At 41.5% G+C, this 21,878-nt stretch overlaps 2 protein-coding genes across 2 annotated transcripts in view; one reads left to right on the forward strand and one right to left on the reverse strand.

The window, feature by feature from the left end:
• Positions 1-21,878, forward strand: part of LOC126802949 (uncharacterized) — a 358,993-nt gene that overhangs the window by 40,203 nt on the left and 296,912 nt on the right. The gene's annotated exons all lie outside the window — the stretch shown is intronic.
• LOC126803506 (disease resistance protein RPV1-like) overlaps positions 4,303-21,878 on the reverse strand; it is a 32,823-nt gene continuing 15,247 nt past the window's right edge. Inside the window, exons 2-5 of the mRNA XM_050531303.1 lie at positions 7,142-8,189; positions 6,661-7,002; positions 5,317-6,558; positions 4,303-5,222 (exon numbers count right to left, since the gene is read on the reverse strand). Coding sequence (XP_050387260.1) covers positions 4,593-5,222; positions 5,317-6,558; positions 6,661-7,002; positions 7,142-8,189 — 3,262 coding nt within the window. The 3' untranslated portion in view covers positions 4,303-4,592. The remainder of the gene's footprint in view (positions 5,223-5,316; positions 6,559-6,660; positions 7,003-7,141; positions 8,190-21,878) is intronic.

The raw sequence follows: 21,878 nt of genomic DNA on the forward strand, positions 1-21,878 counted from the left end.
AAGCGTGCAAATAAACGATTTAATAAGCAATAGGAAAAGAACAAGGAAAAACGAGAAATAGTTTAAAGGCCCAAAAGGCTATCGGGCTCGTCAGGCCATAGGCCTAAAAGGGTAGAGAAGACGGGAGTAACTTCTCTCGAGCGAAGAGTTTGCTTGTGCAGTTCGCGTTTCTTGCGTAGATATGCGGGAGGAGCAATATTGAATCCTCTGATGCGGGGTCTTGCGGGGCAAAAAGATATTTTTGCGGAGCGAATGCAGAAGAGACCCTGCGGGGCTGCGTGCAGGGGTAGCATGGCAGGATGCAGGGGCTGCAGGGGTCGCGAGCGGGGCTGCAGGTGTCGTGAGCGTGCGTGCAGGGCTGCATGCGGCTGCGATGCGGGGGCTGCAGGAGTGATGCAGGGGCAGCGTACAGGGCTGCATGCGGGGTTGCGTGCGTGCGTGCAGGGGCAGCGAGCAGGGCCTGCAGGGGCTGCGATGCGGGGGCTGCAGGGGTGATGCAGGGGCAGCGTGCAGGGCTGCGTGCGGGGCTGCGTGCGTGCGTGCAGGGGCTGCGCCGACGAGGAGATGCCGGAGGCCGGTGTAACGACCCTAAAATTTCAAGCCTGAAAACTCAAAATTTCAGAGTCGTTAAACATCAAAACAATCTCAACGAATCGAAATTAGTTGAAATGCCACAGCGGATCATCTCTGAGTTCCAAATACAACTCAGTCAAACCGATTATTACAAACCAAAATTTATAATTCGACATTACATAAAATGGAAATGTAATAATCCTCAATATCTCTCACAAAGCTCACAAATAAATTCACTCCAATTCTCACACACAAATCCACGCTAGAAATCTCACCACAAACAGGATACGAACGACTTTGAGTCTCCGGAGTCGGCACTCAATCTCCGCTAATCAACACCTGCGGAATTATTCCCTACACCATCGAATTGGTGCACCGGAATTGTAAACACAAACCCGGTAAGCTGATAGCTCGTATGAGTAAAATGAAAATATAATTCGCATATCAATATATAGGAAAAATCACAAATCAACAAATATAAATGCCCTCATGAGTCAATGGACGGCCCATCTGGTTGTCCCAAAGAAATGTGAAATAAAACGCTCATGAGAAATTAAGTAACCCTTCTGGTTACCCAAATGCATTTATAATACGGGTACCAAGAACGCTAGTACACATCCGTTACCCCTCTCGTAATACACCGACGATATTGGATAGTCACCTGCTACCCAACATCCAAAACAATCTGAGTACCCATGAGCAGATAACCACCCGTTACCTCACATGCAGTACTACGCTGACATTGGGTAACCACCCGCTACCCAACATCCAAAACAATCTGAGTACTCATGAGCAGATAACCACCCGTTACCTCCCATGTAGTACTATGGCGGACAGACTAGAGCTCTAACTGTATCGTAACTTTCGCCCGGCCAAAGGCTAGGTTCCGACTTGCCAAACATGTACAATAATCTCACATCATATTGTACAAACATCACGTCCGAAGACAAATCACATATTTTAACAATTTCCGTGTTAAAATCACGTACAATAATCACACATCATATTGTACGTTTCAAAATTATGCTCGATATTATCACAATAAACATCATAATAGTATATTATATAGCAAACTATATATATTCGTACTTATTTACCATTTATACAATATATATATAGTCCACTATATCCTATACATGTCATATTTCACAAACACATACTCAATACACAATTTCTCGTCATTGAAATGACTATTTCTAATGAATTAATAACAGTATATAATATAATGAATTATATATATATGTACTTATTACCATTTATACAGTATATATGTAATCCACTATATTGTATACATGTTTGTCATTCATTATTAAATACTCTTGCAAAATATTGAATCACCGCGAGGATAGATTCGTACTTATGTGAGATTTTACTCACCTTAACGAGTCGAGCGTAATTCCACAATTTCCGAAGATAATTATTTTCCTTGCTTTATATATCACCTTGAAAAGATAAGAAAAGAATTTAGAAACGTTTCGTAAACCTTTAAATGCCGAAACAGTAATACTCGGTTACTGTTCAGCAATTTTTGGTTCTACGAATCTACTGTTCACTATTACTATTCACAGTTTACTATTCACAGCACTGTTCATGTATTACTGTACAAATACACAATTAATACGTATTTCTGTACGTATATATACTATTTACGTATTTCTGTACGCATACATACTGTTTACATATTTCTATACGTATACATACTATTCAAATGTAAATACAATCTCAGTAAATAAAATTTACTAAATTACCTTTTACAAAATTACTTTTTACAATTACTGAAAGTAATTTATATTTACATTTACCGTACGTAAAATTTAATTTACATTTACCGTACGTAAATAAAATTTACATTTACATTTACCGTACGTAAGTAAATTACCAAAATACCCTTCTCAGAATCACTGTTCACACCGCCGCACGTGGCGGCGCGTGGGGTACACGCGCCACCCGCCGGTAGGCCGCGCGTGGGGCACACGCGCCGGGCCCAGGAATGGCACGTAGCACGCCACCGCCGCCCCCTAAAACCTCCGTTTTCTTTCCCACTTCCTTCCCACGGCCTCATGCTGTGCCTAGCCCCCTCCACACGCCCACACGCGCCGCCTAAGGCGGCGGCATCTCCCCCAAAACCTCATCCTCCGATCTCCTCCAGTACAAATCCAACAACCACAAAAATCACAACAAGGCATCACAACAAACATCCTAGGCTATCCCTCACCTCAATCAAGCTCTTGGATCGTTGGATCGTCGCCGGAGAGCTCGAGATGTTTTCGGTGGAATCGCAGAACCTCGACGTCGTTGGTGGAGCTCCGGCGCTGCGTGTGTGGGTGCGTCGACCTTGGGGTCGACTAAGAAGGGCCGCGCGGTGCTCTCTGGGTCGACGGTGTGCGACACGGCGGCCTAGGAAGGCGGATCGCACGGAGGCAATTTTTCTGAAGGAAGGAGAAAAAATCGGGGGGAAGAAGAGAGGGAGGCGGAGAGAGTGAGGAGAGAGAGAGCGTTTCCAAATATGGAAGACCCTAATCACAAAACACTCTATTTATACTAGTTTCCAAATCGGAAACTAACTTCCGACGTTAATAACTTTTACGTACGTTGTCCGATTCGAACGCGTCACATACTCACGAACTCGTATCGACGAGCTCTACAACTTTCGTGAAGAAAGTTTTCGCAAACGATGGACGGAATAAAAGTCGATATATACGTTGTGAAAACGTAACGTTTTTCGAATTAAACGTTCTGAGAACGTTCCCGTTTCTCGTTTCATAACGTCACAACCAATCACACTCATTCTAATTAAATTTCATAATTTTATAGAATTCAAATCAAACTAAAGTATTATTTGAAGAAAAAAAAATGAGGGTTATTACAGCCGGAGACGATGGCGGCCGGCGGTGGAGAAGAGAAAACATTTCTAGGGCTCTAAAAGTTCAGGGTTTTAGAGCAACGTGTTGATAACGTGTTTCAGGATGAAATAATTGTGTATTATTGAATGATATGGGGGCCTATATATAGGCATTACAAAACCACAATCCCGTAGGATTCGGAGTCCTAATCTATTACGGAGATGCTAATCTATCTCCTAATAGGAAACCTATTAGGCTAAGACACACACAAGGGTAGAATAGTAATTCTCCTGGAACACTTTTATAAATTTTCAAATTCGGAAAACAATTTCCATCGATAATAATTTTCACATATGACGTTTGATTAAGGTGCGTGACATGTCCATGAACTCGTATCGATGAGATCTACAACTTTCGTGAAGGAAGTTTTCAGAGACGGAATAAAAGTCGACTCTCAAGTCACAGAAAACGTAACGTTTTTCAATTTAAATTTCCGAAGCCAGTTTCATTTCGTCTACATCGACGAGAAAAATAAAAAATGCGATTTTATTCAAAATTCCAAGTTTAATAACCTAAAATAATTTATATGAAGCAAACCCGAAAATTCGGGGTACACATCCATCATCATAAATGCCTCTCTCATTTTCCCCGCTTCGCAATACCCACTAATCAAAGTATTGTAAGTGACAAGAGAAGGAGCAAAGCCGTCATCCTTTCTTCCTTCATTTTCCTGATCATATAACTCGCTTCATCCATTCATGCATCTTTTCTTCCTTACAACATCACTTCATTAGTATATTATGCGCGCGTAACTTCATTTGCTCTCACTCCCCTTCACGCTAAACCCTAAACCCTAAGGTACGTGAAGTAAAGAATAATAACAAAATCAAAAGATATAATAGCTTAATTATTAACCGAAATCAAAACATATGCTGTAGTTGCAAATGAAACTATGGCTGGAAATTAATGTGGATATACAGTAGAGAAGAATACCATGACGAGACTTAATGTGGATATATGAGTAGCTAGATGTTCCGCTTCTGGTGCCAGAGACACCGTTTCTTTTCTGTGCCTTTCTCTCAAGTCATCGTGCACGTAGCCAACAAATCTCTCTCTCTCTCTCTCTGCATGCACCTTCCCCGGATCAGTCTTCTACGTACATCCTTTCTTTCAAATTCAATAATCACTAATTTTCATCTGCGGATCCGGCTCTGCAGTTGTCGGTATTAATCCGGGTGAAGGCGTACCTAGATATTCCAATTCCTCATGATTGACATCAAAGAAACGAACCCCGCAGCTAATGATGTAACTACATGCTTTCAGTGTCTTGAAATCATTTCTGGAGCCTTCTTTGTCTAGCATAATTCTAAATCTAACCTCAGTGTAGTAGCGGTCATCACTGTACCAATCAACTGGGATTGGACCAGTTTTATACCGCAGGAACATGTGATCTGAATCAAGGAATCTGTCGGTTCTGAATCGCTCATGGAGGAACGGAAACTTGAAACTGCGCTGACCATGATTTCCTTTGAAGGTACAGAAACATAAAGAAGATTGAAGGGATACAATATTATGAGCACACTTATTACTCACAGCACAAATGGCAATCCCCATTAATTTGTCAAATGACCAATTTGGTGGTAGCCGTACAGTTACAGAAGATCCCATGCACTGATGGTTGAACCAATCGGGAATTTCACTTCCGGGAAGAGTTACTAATAGTCCCTTGCGAAGAGAGTTGAACCAATGGGCAATTTGACTTTTGGGTAGGTGCATACCTCCGAAAAGATGTTTCAGTCGAGCATCCTGTATGTTGAATGTTGAAGGAACACTCTTAACGATCGGATTAAATATAAGTATCAGAGAGGGAGAGAGAGCGAGAGAGAGAGAGATAGAGTACCTGCTGCTGAAAATGAGTTTCCACAATTTCTATAAATGGATTTTGTCTCCACAGCCGCAAACAATTAGAAAATGTGAGGCAAAATGTATCTTCGTTCTGAAGATTTACTGGGGAAACTATTTCCAAAGCCGTGCAATTATGCGCATCTATATAACATATACTTGATGGGAGCTCTGGTATTGATTTCAGTCTGTTGCAGCCTTCTAAATCAAGATCTGTCAAACGTTGAAGCATTTTCATTGTTGCAGGTATGCTTTCCATATTGTTTCGGCTCAACTTTAGCGATACCAAAGTAGAGATATGAGAAATACAATCTGATAATTCCAACAGGTTGCAGTCACTCAAATCAAGATGCACCACAACAGAGTTTCTGCACTCTGATTTTATCAACGGCGGCCATGATGAAAACGGTGCCATCATTTGTTTACATCCATTGCATGATAATGATGGATCAAGCCTGCTCAAACGTAAGATAGAGAATGGCAGTTGTTGAATACCACTTCCTTTTATATCAAGAGCCCTCAAGAATGCTATATTCCCCAAGTTCTCAGGCAAGTTGGAGAGTTTAGTGCAACCAGCCAGGCTTAGCTCTTGTAGGTATGACAAATTACAAATCTTGTCTGGAAGACAAATAAGACTTCTGCAGTTTGTCATGCTCAGTGTTGCAAGCCCATGAAGAAATTCAATAGATGATGGCAGCTCTTTAATTGCAGTCTCATCTAAATAAAGAGCTGAGAGCTCCGTCATATCTTCTGAAATCTCTGGAAAGTCCTCAAGATGTGAGCAACCAGAAAGATCAAGGAGTCGAAGAGATTTCATTTGAATGATTCTTGGAAGACTCCTAAGTCGTATGCATCCTGTAAGGGCCAAAAAAAAAAGCCCTGTAAGTTTATTGATTGATGAGGGAAGTTTCTCAATTGCAGTCCCATCTAGTCGAAGATCCCATAGCTCCTTCATAACTCCAGAAATTTCTGGAAACTTTTCAAGATTTGAGCAGCCAGAGAGATTAAGAATCTGAAGAGATTCCATATGAATGCTTCTGGCGAGCCTCTTCAGTTCTATGCAGCCATTTAGGTTCAAGTGAACTAGGTTTTTAAGAGCTGAAAGGGACGGATGGACCTCCGATAAACTTATGCAGTCTTTAAGATTCAGTTTCTCAAGATTTTTTGCCTTGGAGAAGTCTGGGGTTTTGGCAAAGCATTGTGAGTGACTTAAATTCATGCATCTCACATTTTCCATAGGCTGTCAAAATATCCAAGAAAACATATATATGTCAAAGAAAAGGTAACAGAGAAACCTAACGAACGCTCAAAAGAGAAATTAATAATTTTCATCTTCGCGTACCTTGGTTCCTTCCCAGAGTTGTTCAATGTGACTAGTAGACATGTCAAGGTAAAGAAGATTCTTCGGTTCGTAATTAAAAGGCAAAGACTTCAAAGGGCATCCATGCCAAATAAGAACCCTCAACTCATGGGAAAGAAACTTTAACTCCCCATTATTCACGTGTTGTTTGCAGTCAGAGTGTAAGCACCGCTCAAAAAAATCGCCATCAAGGTCAATGTGATTGTTATGATCATGAATCTGAAGTAATCTTAGTTTCCTCATGCTAAGAAAGGCTTCAGCATTTAAGTGCAGCTCGTTTGAGCTGGACAAGTCTAGGGTCATACCTTCAATTTCTTCTGTAGCCTGTGTAACCAAGATGAAAGTGACTGAGGGTGAGACCACAAGCGATCCATATTTGAGATTAGAAATAAATTTTTGTTTTTCAAAAAGTTAGACAGATTTCGACATAAGTATAATGATATGTAAAGAATGATGTGCTCACCGTATTTTGAGTTAGCACGCGATCAACATCTTCATAACTGCATATTCTGCTGAGTGTCCCTATTTCTCGACCCATCTCCTGAAGTAAATCATGCATCTCGAGGGTATCATCAGAGGATATACTTATGAGAGCTCTGTCAACTAACACTCGTAGTCCACTATGTGGAAAGAAGCCACAGTACTCCAAAAACTTCGTTACATGGTCTTTGTTCATTCCTTTGAAAAAACAAGCAATGTCTAGAAAGATGTTTTTCTGTGAATTATCTAGTCCATCAAAGCTTATTCTAAGCACACCATGAATTCCAGTGTGCTGGATTTTCTTTATCTTTTGCAATTCATCTTCCCATTCTCGTACACTTTTCCCATCAAGAGAAGCTCCCAAAACTTTAAGTGCTAGGGGCAAACCATGAGCATATCTTATGACACAGCTTGACAAATGATCGTACTCCCCAGTGGGTTCTTTTGCTCTAAAAGCATACTGCCTAAAGAGTTCAAGAGCCCTATCATCACTGAGTGACCTGGGCTCGTATACCGCATAACCACCTAGTAAGTGCTTATTTCTAGTTGTTATGATTACTCTGCTCTCACCGCCAAATGAAGGTTTATTTCCAAGTAAAGTTTCAATTTGGTTTATATTGTCTACATCATCTAGAACAAGAAGAACTTTCTTCTTACCTAGTCTTTCCATTGTCATATTGAAATGCATTGGATGAACCTTTCCTTCCTTCAAGATTCTACACAGAAGTTCTTCTTTCATATATATTTCACCGTTTTTCAAGAAGCCTTCCCTGACATTTTCAAGAAAGCAACAGTGTTGAAATTGACGAGCAATATTCTCATAAATAGCTCTAGCAATGGTTGACTTTCCGATGCCGCCCATTCCCCATATTCCTACAATGCGAAAATCATTTACCCCTGGACATAACAACAAATTCATTCCACTTATGTGTGAATCCATTCCAACCAAGTCTACGGTTTCACTTGCTGAGTTTTGGGTCAACTTCTCAAAAATATCTTCTACAATATCCTTGATAAGCTTCGCATCATCCCTGTTGAGTCATACAATACATTATCAACGGAGAGACGTCATTTCTTTTTATAAAAACAAGTATCATTCTTTAATAATAGTTACCTTATACATACTAATCAATCTTTCTTAATTACGGCAGTTTGTTACAGATATGAGCATTTTGTGCAACGTTCTTAACATGTTTTTACCTCCAGTTGTACTTTGCTTAGCTCTTATTGATATATTATTAAGTCATGTAGTCGAGTTAAGAGTTTATGGTGGCGTTGGTTGTATTTTGGTGCTAAAACAAGTTGAAAAGCACAGAAATTGTCGAGAGTCCTATTTAGAGTATGATTCCTTGTGTAACTAGGAAACCTAGTTAAATTAGGAGTCTTATTTGTGATAATTTGAGAATCCTATTTGTATTAGGAGTCATTTTTAAACTAGGAAACGTACTATTTAGGAAAGTCCTACTTGAACTAAAACGCTTATTCTGTAACTTTCCTAATCTTACTCTCCAATTCTAGTAACTTCCTTGATCTTTTTATATGAATTATCTTGTCTTTTATTATTTTCAGATTATAAAAGATGAGATTGTGTAGCTACAATGAAGGAAAAAAATAGAGGAAAAGTCAAGCAAATGAGGAAAATAAAGAAAAATTGAGACACCTAAAAAAGGGAAAAAAGAGGGAATTGATCAAAAGAGATTGCACCCACCAACGACAAAAATAAGTGAAAGAAAAAGAGAGAAATAAAAATAAAGAGATAAATGAGGGATTAAGTAAATAAAAAGAGATAATGCAAGAGAGAAAGAATGAGACACCTAAAAAGGAGAAAAAGAAGGAATTTATCAAAGGTGATTGCACCCACCAATGACAAAAATAAGTGAAAGAAAAAGAGAGAAAGAAAAAATAAGAAGAGATAAAGGAGAGATTAAGTAAATAGAAAGAGATAATGCAAGAGAGGAAGAATGAGAGACCTAAAAAGGAGAAAAAGAATGAATTTATCAAAGGAGATTGCACCCATCAATGACAAAAATAAGTGAACGAAATTGAGGAGAAAAAGTCCAAGTTATAATATTCAAGGAGCTAAAACTCTTCTATAAATAACACATCATTCACACAAAAAAATCATCACTTCTCCTTAGCATTCAAGAGTCAAAACTCTACCAAAACACCACCATAAACGTCCCTCACAAATCAGCCAAGTCGTCCACCCCAAACCATCATCATCTCCACCGAGTTTCACCTATTGCAACTGTACCTCTAAGGTTCCTACAACGTGTGATTCTCGCAACTCATCTCCATGGCTTCGTTTATTTGTGTTAATCTACAATTATTTGTATTGGTTTTTTATTTGTTTTATAATTTTTCTGATTGTATTTGATATGTTTTTGAGACTATGCCGAATCTATGTTCTTATAATTATTGAAGTTTGTATTTCTATTGTTGTGTTCTACTCTTTTTTTACTTGCTCTTAGATAATTTTCAGATATGTGCATACGAATTTAGTGCTTGAATACAGTCTCTAAGATTGTATTTGAGTTCTATCTTCACCATCCATATTGATACAAATCGAATCATGCCCTAAGTAGGTTCGGTTTGTGTTAATTAAAGTGGGAAATTCTGAAAATTGACATGTACCCCATGGTGAGTGACGTCACCGTGAAGGATATCTTCAACAAAGATTTGGTGCTTAAATATAATCTTGCTTGATTTCTACCCTAAGTATTGTTAAACTTGATTTCATGCAATTTAGGTGAGGCCCTATGTAATAACCCGATTTTTCGGAGCGAATGTTGTATTGGTTTAAGTTCATCAATTTGTGAAATTTATTTTAATGAATTTTTTTTGCTTAGCGAAACGGTAAATCGAAAACGGAAACGTTATTGAAACGTTTATTTAGAAAAACGTTACGTTTCCGCGACGTAAAAATCAATTTTTACTCCGTCGATCGTTTGTGAAAACTTCCTTCATGAAAGTCGTAGAGCTCATCGATACGAGTTCGTGGACGCGTCACGCGTTCGAATCGGACATCGTACGTAAAAGTTATTAACGACGGAAGTTCGTTTCCGATTTTGGAAATGGGTATAAATAGAAAATTAAAGGAGCTAGGGTTTCCATTTCAGGAAACCCACCCCGCGCCTCCCTCTTTTCTTTTCTTCCTTCTCTCCCTTCCACCCCGAGCTCTCTCCCTTCCTCATTGTCTTCGCTGGCGATCTCGCCAATCCGCCGTCCGTGTCACACACCGCCTCGCTCAAAAGACTCGCACGGTCCTCCTCGTCAAATCCTGAGAAGATCGTGTTCCCTTCCGTCGTCGTTCGCCGCGCTGACGCACCCCGTCAACCTATAACACGACGCCACCAGTTTCCATCCCCGGCGATACACGCGCTCGGAGGATAGCTTGCCTTCTTCTCACCTTGCCTCCAGAGCCATCAACGACAGAAGAGGAGCTCGACTCGCCGATCGTTATACTCCTCTACTCAATTTGACTCCGCTGTTCTTGCAAGCGCCTACGATGGTCTTCTTGGTGGTTCTACGCTCTCATGAGGTAAGGGTTGATTGATTTGGTGTGGTTGTGATGTTGTTTGTGAGTTTTTGGATTTAATTTTGGAGGATCGGAGGAGATCGGGGGAGGAGGAGGAATAGGGGGAAACCGCCTCTTTAGGCGAAGCGTGAGGAGTCAGGCAGGGGGTATGGATGTGGCCGGTGGCAGGAGGAGGAAGAGGGGGAAGAAATGAGGAGATTAGGGAAGGCAGTGGCGTGATACGCGCCGTTGTGTAGTAGATACTCCGCAGGCGTGGATTAGCGGGAATTGACGGACCGCTCAAAGGACTTGAAGATATTTAGTTCCAGCTTGTGTGAGGATTTTGTTCGACTTTCTTGTGAGGATAATACATTTCCATTTTATGAAATGTTGAATTATAAATTGGGTTTGTAATACTTGGTTGTCTGAGGTGTATTGTGAACTCAGTAATGATCCTCTGTGTCTTTAAACGATTTCGATTCGTTGAGATTGTTTTAGTGTTGCACGACTTTAATATTTTGAGTTTTTATGCTCAAAATTTTAGGGTCGTTACAGTTGGTATCAGAGCCTAAGTGCGTATTTGGTGATTATCAATATCATCCGGGAGCGATGATCCGACTGCAGGCGGGCACCCATCACATGCTCCTCGGTATTGATATGTCATCGGGTACGCGAGAGTGTTAGGAGCCATACCATATGGTTTGGTCCTCTAGGAAGTATCGTGATGATACTTCGATGATTCACCTTCTTCTGGAGTTTCGTGTTGGATCTATTTGTTCAGATTCAAGACTTCACCTGTATTGATTAGGTGTTTCAAGGTGATGAAATTAGAAAATGGCCATGGACATGGCCGAAGACGGACGAGAGGTCGCAGCCGAGGTAGGGTTGTAGGCCGAGTCCGCAATGTGGAGAACCTTTACGAGAAGGCTGCTCCACGGGCAGAACAGGTTGACCCTGCTGCTGTCGTTAGAGACGACGATAGTCGTGTGTTAAGTTGATCAAGGACTTTAAACGTCTGTCAACGTCTTATTTCATAGAGGCCTGGATATTATGGTAGTGGACCACTAGATCGAGGGCATCAGAATCTACTTTGAGATGATTGAGTACCCTGAGAAAGAGAAGAAGATGATATCGACACTCATTAGTGATAGTTTGGTAGAAGAGATGTTAGGATTGACTCCTACATCTATGACAAACTCTTTATGTGTCATTTCGCGTTTGGAGTGTTCCTCGAATTGGAGACCATGAAAGGCTTGTCCTATTGTGATTGGAAGTGGAGAGTTCTCTGCTTATTTGATCGTGATTCCGGATCACACCTATGATGTGATCATATGAATTGATTGGTTGAGTCCGCAATACACGGTGATTGAATGTTTTGACATGGTGGGTTCTTTTGTAGACCCAGGATGTAATAACCCTAGATTTTTAAAACAATATTTGAATTGAATTGAATCCTATAAGGTTATGAATTCAATTAAAATGAAATTCATTGTTTGCAAACTTTACAAAACGGAAACGGAAATGTTCCGAGAACGTTTAATAAGAAAACGTTACGTTTCTGAACGAATTTATCGACTTTTATTCCGTCGCTCGGTTGCGAAAACTTTCTTCACAAAAGTTGTAGAGCTCGTCGATACGAGTTTGTGGATATGTGACACGATCTAATCGGACGTCGGCGGTAAAAGTTATTAATGACGGAAGTTAGTTTCCGATTTGGAAAATAGTATAAAAGGAAAAATTGAGGAATTAGGGTTTCCATTTTCGGAAACCCTTCATTCCGCCGCTCTCTCTCTCTCTCTCTCTCTCTCTCTCGGCCCGAGCCCCTTTTCTCTCTTTCCCTCTCCCTCACCGATCTCACTCCTTCGTCGATTCTCCACCACTGCACGTCCGTGAGCCACACCGCCAGCACAACGAGCATCGCACGGCCTCCTGTAGTCGACCCCGAGGTGGACGCACTGTCTCTCGCCGTCGTGGAGACTCAATGCACATCACCGAACCCAGATCGACTGGTTCAAGCTCGTCGGCGATCCTCCGGTGCTTCCACGGCGTGATAGACGTAAGGATTGTGTAATTGAATGAGTTGTGATGTTGTTGGATTGAATTGTGGAGGTTTTTGTGGAGAATCGGAGGTGAATAGAGGAGAGGGTTACCGCCGCCTAGAGGCGGCGCGTGGGGGTGCGTGGTGTAGCTTAGGAGTGATCGGAGACCGTAGGAAGGTGGAGGAGGAGGAGAGGATGGTTTTTAGGGCGGAGGTGACGTGATACGCTCCGGTGTCGGAGTCGGAGCGTGGGCCCCATGCACGCCTTGTCGGAGGTGGCGCGTGTACCCCACGCGCCGCCACGTGCGGCGGTGTGGACAGTTTTGACAGAAGGGTATTTTGGTAATTTACTGTGTACGGTAAATGTAAATTTTAATTACGTACGGTAAATGTAAATATAATTACTTTCAGTAAATGTAAAAAGTAATTTGTAAAAGGGTGATTTAGTAAATTTTATTTACTGAGATTGTATTTACATTTAAACAGTACGCATACGTACATAAATACGTATATAATATTTATACGTACATAAATACGTATATAGTATTTATACGTACATAAATACGTATTAATTGCTTATTTGTACAGTAACCGTGAATAGTAACAGTGAACAGTAACAGTGAACAGTAACACTGAACAGTAACTTCGTAAAACCGAAAATTTCTGAACAGTAACCGATTATTACTGTTTCGGCATTTAAAGGTTTACGAAACGATTCTAAATTCTTTTCTTATCTTTTCAAGGTGATCGTTAAATCAGGAAAATGAATTATATTCGGAAATTGTGGAATTACGCTCAAGTCAATAAGGTGAGTAAAATCTCACATATTTACGAATCTACCCTCGCGGTGATTCAAGATTTTGCTAGAGTATTTAATAATGAATTACAACATGTATACAATTTAGTGGATTACATATATACTGTATAATGGTAATAAGTACATATATATATAGTTCATTAAATTATATACTGTTATAAATTCATTAGAAATGGTCATTTCAATGACTAAAGTTTGTGTATTGAACATGTGTGGTGAAATATGACATGTATAAGATATAGCGGACTATATATGTATTGTATAAATGGTAAATAAGTACGAATATATATAGTTTGCTATATAATATACTGTTATGATTTTATTGTGAATATATTGAGCATGTGATTTGAATTGTACAATATGATGTGAGATTATTGTACGTGAATTTTTAACATTGAGATTGTTAAAATGTTGATTTGTCTTCGGACGTGATTGGTACAATATGATGTGATATTATTGTACGTGTTTGGCAAGTCGGAACCTAGCCTTTGGCCGGGCGAAAGTTACGATACAGTTAGAGCTCTAGTCTGTCTGCCTTAGTACTGCATGTGAGGTAACGGGTGGTTATCTGCTCATGGGTACTCAGTTTATTTTGGATGTTGGGTAGCGGGTGGCTATCCAATATCAGCGGTGTATTACGAGAGGGGAAACAGATGTGTACCAGCGTTCTTGGTACCTGTATTATAAATGCAATTGGGTAACCAGAAGGGTTACTTAATTTTCTCATGAGCTTTTCATTTCATATTCTTTTGGGACAACCAGATGGGCTGTCCATTGACTCATGAGGGCATTTATATTTGTTGATTTGTGATTTTTCGTATATTTTGATATGCGAATTATATTTTGATTTTACTCATACGAGCTATAAGCTTACCGGGTTTGTGTTTACAATCCCGGTGCACCAATTCGATGGTGTAGGGGATAATTCCGCAGGTGCTGATTAGTGGAGGTTGAGCGACGACTACGGAGGCTCGAAGTCGTTCGTATCCTACTTGTGGTGAGGTTTTAGCGTGGATTTGTGTGTGAGAGTTGGTGTGATTTTATTTGTGAGATTTGTGAGTGATTTGTGAGTGATTTGTGAGGATTATTACATTTCCATTTTATGTATGGATTATAAATTTGGGTTGTAATAATTGGTTTTCTGAGTTGTATTGAGAACTCAGTGATGATCCGCTGTGCACTTAAATGATTTCGATTTCATTGAGACTATTTTGTGTTTAACGACTTTAAAATTTTGAGTTTTTAAGCTCGAAATTTTGGGGTCATTACAGTTGGTATCAGAGCCTAAGTGCGTATTTGACGATTATCTATACCATCCAGGAGCGATGATCCGACTGCAGGCGGGCACCCATCACATGCTCCTCGGTATTGATATGTTGTCGGGTACGCGAGAGTGTTTTAGGAGCCATACCTCACGGTCTGGTCCTCTAGGGAGTATTGTGATGATACTTCGATGATTCATCTGATTTTGGAATGTCATGTTAATATCTTTGGATCTGTTTTGGCTGAGTTCGAGATTTCTTGAGTATTGACTGAGTGTATCGTTTTTGAAGGTGATGAACTCTGATAAGGGCCGAGGACAGGGCCGAGGACGGGCGAGAGGCCGAGGTCGAGGTAGGACCACAGGTCGAGTCCGCAACGTGGAGAACCTTTATGAGGAGGCTGCTCCACAGGAAGAGCAGGTTGAGCCTGCTGCTGCGGTTAGAGATGATGGACGAGTGTTGAAGCTGATCAAGGATATCAGTGCACTGTCAGCGCCTACTTTTCATGGTGGACTAGATCATATGGTAGCTGACCATTGGATCGAGGGCATGGAGACATATTTTGAGATGATAGAGTGCACATCGATTGAGAAGAGAAAGATAGCTACTTTCTTTCTGAGAGATGATGCTCTAGACTGGTGGAAGAGCATGAGACAGACAGTTGATGTGACTACATTCACATGGGAGGGTTTCACTGCCCTTTTCCGAGAGAAGTACTTTCCAGTCTCCGTACAGGAGAACATGGAGCTTGAGTTTCTGGCACTGGTACAGAGAGACATGACCGTTAGAGAGTATGATGCTCGATTTTCGCAGCTGTACCGGTATGTCAGGCCTATGAGTGCGACCTCTTTGGCTCAAAAGTATCTACGTGGGCTGAAGCAAGAGTACAAGACCATGATATCAGTCCTTTGCCTGACTTCAAGGGAGCAGATATTTGAGGGTGCTATGAGCTTGGAGCAAGCAGAGAAGACTCAAGCAGGTGATGTGGGGAACAGAGATGCAAAGGGAAAAGGCAAGGCAGTCTATACAGGCAGCGAGCACTCAGGGCCGAAGGATAGGTCATGGAAGAGGCCAAGACCCCACTATCAGGCCCCGACAAGGGCACCACCCCTAGCTATCAGGGCAGCACCAGTCAGACCATTAGCAGCAGTGAGGTGTTATGGCTGCAATGAGATGGGACATTACGCCTCAGCATGTCCGAAACCGAAGAGAGCAGGCTGCCACCGGTGCGGGCAGGTGGGACACATAGCTCGAGATTGTACCCGACCACTTCCGAGTAGACAGGAACGGCCGCAGAGACAGCTACCAGCGGGCCAAGCTAGAGTGTTCGCAGTGGGCCAGCGAGACACTGGAGTGGAAGGTACATTATCACTGTTTGACTACCTTGCTAGAGTATTGTTTGATACGGGAGCATCACATTCATTCATTGCTAGTTCGGTAGTAGAGATGCTAGGACTGATTCCTACACCTCTTGGGGACGCCTTATGTGTCACTTCACCCCTTGGAGTGTCACTTGAGTTAGAGACAATCTGCAAAGCTTGTCCTATTTTGATTGGAAGTAGAGAGTTCTCTGCTTCGTTGATTGTGATTCCGGATCACACTTACGATGTGATCTTGGGGATTGATTGGTTGAGACCACAGCATGCTGTGATTGATTGTTTTGACATGGTAGTGTCCTTTCATAGACCCGGAGAGCCAGTGTTTCGTTATCGTTGCCTCAAGTTTGATAACGCCATGAGATCAGGAGTTTTGGCACATGTGGAGTCAGTGGATCAGAAAGTAACTATCACAGACATTGTGGTAGTATCTGAGTTTGGTGAAGTATTCCAAGAGATACCGGGGCTACCTCCTCGAAGAATGTTAGATTTCTGCATTGATGTAGTACCCGGTACAACACCTGTGTCAAAGGCGCCATATAGAATGGGGCAGAATGAACTTAAGGAGCTGAAGGTGCAGATCGATGAGCTATTAGACCAAGGGTTCATTAGACCTAGCGTTTCACCTTGGGGAGCACCTGTTTTGTTCATGAAGAAGAAAGATGGTTCTCTGCGGTTATGTGTGGACTACAAAGAGCTGAACAAGGTGACCATCAAGAATAGGTATCCCTTACCTAGGATTGATGACTTGTTCGATCAGCTCAAAGGTGCTACGGTGTTCTCTAAGATTGATTTGAGATCCGGTTATCATCAACTCAGAGTGAAGGAAGAAGATATATCGAAGACAGCCTTCAGGACCCGGTATGGACATTATGAGTTTGTCGTCATGCCATTTGGTCTAACGAATGCACCAGCTGTCTTCATGAGTTTGATGAACCAAGTATTTAGCCCGTACTTGGATGAGTTTGTTGTGGTGTTTGTGGATGACATTCTGATATACTCCAAGACACAAGAAGAACATGTGGTGCATCTGAGAACAGTGTTGCAGACCTTGAAGGAGGCGAGGCTGTATGCCAAGCTAGAGAAGTGTGAGTTCTGGAAAGAAGAGGTCAAATTCCTTGGTCATGTTGTCTCAAAAGATGGAGTACTAGTGGACCCGTCAAAGGTAGAGGCAGTAAAGAATTGGAGTCGTCCAAAGAACCCTACAGAGATACGTAGTTTCCTCGGTTTGGCAGGATACTACAGGAGGTTTATTGAGGGGTTTTCTAGTATTGCATCTTCGTTGACCAAGTTGACCAAGAAAGATACTCCGTTCGTGTGGACGGATGCATGTGAGGAAGCATTCAGTAAACTAAAGACCAGATTGACCACAGCCCCAGTGTTGACGATTCCTTCAAGTAGTGGTGGTTTTGTCATTTACAGTGATGCTTCGCTCCAAGGTTTGGGTTGTGTGTTGATGCAGCATGGAGGAGTTGTTGCTTATGGCTCGAGACAGTTGAAGATTCATGAGAAGAATTATCCGACACACGACCTAGAGCTTGCGGCGGTTGTGTTTGCCCTGAAGATTTGGAGACATTACTTGTATGGAGAGAAGTTTCAACTCTTTTCAGATCATAAGAGTTTGAAGTACTTGTTCTCTCAGAAGGAGCTGAATATGAGGCAGAGGAGATGGATGGAACTCCTCAAGGACTATGACTTCACATTAGAGTACCACCCGGGGAAGACAAATGTGGTGGCTGATGCCTTGAGCAGAAAACCGAGAGGGGTGGTAGCTTCACTTATGGTCCAGGAATGGTTCATGCTGGAAACTGCATCAGAGTTTTGATTTGGTACCATCGGAAGGAGAACCAAGGGTCTTCCTTGGTAGTGTCACGGTACAACCCACATTGATCACGGGGATCATACAGGGTCAGGCGCGGGATGGACTCTCTCAAGCTAAGTTGGCAGATCTTGTAGTTGATACGCTTGATAAGTGCCCTTCTGAGTGGAGAGTTGGACCCGATGGAGGGTTGAGGTTTGGGGCAAGATTGTGTGTCCCAGATTGTGATGATCTTCGGGAGGAGGTCCTCCGTAAGGCACATCGATCACGTTATACCGTTCATCCAGGGAACAACAAGATGTACAAGGACCTCTGCAAGCAATTCTGGTGGAACGGTATGAAGAAAGATGTAGCAGACTTTGTATCGAAGTGTCTTACATGTCAGCAAGTGAAAGCAGAACATCAACGACCAGCTGGCATGTTGAAACCACTGACTATTCCTCTTTGGAAGTGGGAGCAGATATCTATGGATTTCGTGACCGGATTGCCTAGATCGAAGAAGGGTCATGATGCCATATGGGTGATTGTCGATCGGTTGACAAAGTCGGCTCATTTTCTCCCAGTGTCGATGAAGTACTCAGTGGACGTGCTTGGGAAACTATATGTGGATGAGGTAGTGAGACTTCATGGTGCCCCAGTTTCTATTATTTCTGATCGAGATGCACGTTTCACTTCGAAGTTCTGGGGTGGTTTACAGAAGGCAATGGGCACTACCTTGGATATGAGTACAGCTTTTCACCCTCAGACGGATGGACAGACAGAGAGGGTGAATCAGGTGATGGAAGACATGTTGAGAGCATGTGTGTTGGATTTCAAGGGTAGCTGGGAAGATCATTTGAGATTGATTGAGTTTGCCTACAACAACAGCTACCACTATAGCATCGGTATGGCACCTTATGAGGCTCTTTATGGTAGACCATGTCGTTCACCGATCTGTTGGGCCGAGGTTGGTGATGAGGCACTGATGGGTCCAGAGGTGGTTCAGGAAACCACAGAGAAGATCTCGATCATTCGGGATAGAATCCGGACCGCACAGAGTAGACAGAAGATCTCTCTCTCTCTCTCTCTCTCTCTCTCTCTCTCTCTCTCTCTCTCGGCCCGAGCCCCTTTTCTCTCTTTCCCTCTCCCTCACCGATCTCACTCCTTCGTCGATTCTCCACCACTGCACGTCCGTGAGCCACACCGCCAGCACAGCGAGCATCGCACGGCCTCCTGTAGTCGACCCCGAGGTCGACGCACTGTCTCTTGCCGTCGTGGAGACTCACTGCACATCACCGAACCCAGATCGACTGGTTCAAGCTCGTCGGCGATCCTCCGGTGCTTCCATGGCGTGATAGAGGTAAGGATTGTGTAATTGAATGAGTTGTGATGTTGTTGGATTGAATTGTGGAGGTTTTTGTGGAGAATCGGAGGTGAATAGAGGAGAGGGTTACCGCCGCCTAGAGGCGGCGCGTGGGGGTGCGTGGTGTAGCTTAGGAGTGATCGGAGACCGTAGGAAGGTGGAGGAGGAGGAGAGGATGGTTTTTAGGGCGGAGGTGACGTGATACGCTCCGGTGTCTGAGTCGGCGCGTGGGCCCCACGCACGGCCTGTCGGAGGTGGCGCGTGTACCCCACGCGCCGCCACGTGCGGCGGTTTGGACAGTTTTGACAGAAGGGTATTTTGGTAATTTACTATGTACGGTAAATGTAAATTTTAATTACGTACGGTAAATGTAAATATAATTACTTTCAGTAAATATAAAAAGTAATTTGTAAAAGGGTGATTTAGTAAATTTTATTTACTGAGATTGTATTTACATTTAAACAGTACGCATACGTACATAAATACGTATATAGTATTTATACGTACAGAAATGCGTATATAATATTTATACGTACAGAAATACGTATATAGTATTTATACGTACAGAAATACGTATTAATTGCTTATTTGTACAGTAACCGTGAATAGTAACAGTGAACAGTAACACTGAACAGTAACTTCGTAAAACCGAAAATTTCTGAACAGTAACCGATTATTACTGTTTCGGCATTTAAAGGTTTACGAAACGATTCTAAATTCTTTTCTTATCTTTTCAAGGTGATCGTTAAATCAGGAAAAAGAATTATATTCGGAAATTGTGGAATTACGCTCAAGTCAATAAGGTGAGTAAAATCTCACATATTTACGAATCTACCCTCGCGGTGATTCAAGATTTTGCTAGAGTATTTAATAATGAATTACAACATGTATACAATTTAGTGGATTACATATATACTGTATAATGGTAATAAGTACATATATATATAGTTCATTAAATTATATACTGTTATAAATTCATTAGAAATGGTCATTTCAATGACTAAAGTTTGTGTATTGAACATGTGTGGTGAAATATGACATGTATAAGATATAGCGGACTATATATGTATTGTATAAATGGTAAATAAGTACGAATATATATAGTTTGCTATATAATATACTGTTATGATTTTATTGTGAATATATTGAGCATGTGATTTGAATTGTACAATATGATGTGAGATTATTGTACATGAATTTTTAACATTGAGATTGTTAAAATGTTGATTTGTCTTCGGACGTGATTGGTACAATATGATGTGATATTATTGTACGTGTTTGGCAAGTCGGAACCTAGCCTTTGGCCGGGCGAAAGTTACGATACAGTTAGAGCTCTAGTCTGTCTGCCTTAGTACTGCATGTGAGGTAACGGGTGGTTATCTGCTCATGGGTATTCAGTTTATTTTGGATGTTGGGTAGCGGGTGGCTATCCAATATCAGCGGTGTATTACGAGAGGGGTAACAGATGTGTACCAGCGTTCTTGGTACCTGTATTATAAATGCAATTGGGTAACCAGAATGGTAACTTAATTTTCTCATGAGCTTTTCATTTCATATTCTTTTGGGACAACCAGATGGGCTGTCCATTGACTCATGAGGGCATTTATATTTGTTGATTTGTGATTTTTCGTATATTTTGATATGCGAATTATATTTTGATTTTACTCATACGAGCTATAAGCTTACCGAGTTTGTGTTTACAATCCCGGTGCACCAATTCGATGGTGTAGGGGATAATTCCGCAGGTGCTGATTAGTGGAGGTTGAGCGACGACTACAGAGGCTCGAAGTCGTTCGTATCCTACTTGTGGTGAGGTTTTAGCGTGGATTTGTGTGTGAGAGTTGGTGTGATTTTATTTGTGAGATTTGTGAGTGATTTGTGAGGATTATTACATTTCCATTTTATGTATGGATTATAAATTTGGGTTGTAATAATTGGTTTTCTGAGTTGTATTGAGAACTCAGTGATGATCCGCTGTGCACTTAAATGATTTCGATTTCATTGAGACTATTTTGTGTTTAACGACTTTAAAATTTTGAGTTTTTAAGCTCGAAATTTTGGGGTCGTTACACAGGAAACCAGAGTTTCGTACCTTTGACTCGAGTCGGATAATGCCATGAGAGCTTGAGTCTTGGCAATGGGGAGTCTGTGGATCTGGAAGTAGCTATCACAACATTGTTGTGTTATCCGAGTATAGTGAGACGTTTCATGAGATACTGAGTTTATCTTCGGGAGAGTTGTCAATTCTTTATTGACGGTGTAACTGTTATAGCACCTATATCGAAGGCGCCTTATGGGATTGGGACAAAACAAGTTTAAAGAATTCAAAGAACATATAGATAGCATATTAGACCTAGGGTTCATTAGACATAGTGTCTCACCTTGTGTTGTGCCGGTGTTATTCGTGAATTAGAAAGCAGTCTCATGCGCTTGAGTGTGGATTATAGGGGAATGATTAAGATGACCATCAAGACTATGTATCATTTACCTAGGATTCATGACGTGTGTGATACGTCCTTAAGGTGGTGATACAATTATTGAATTTAGAT

This window comes from Argentina anserina, chromosome 7, assembly GCF_933775445.1.
Source record: "Argentina anserina chromosome 7, drPotAnse1.1, whole genome shotgun sequence".
Lineage (NCBI taxonomy): Eukaryota > Viridiplantae > Streptophyta > Magnoliopsida > Rosales > Rosaceae > Argentina > Argentina anserina.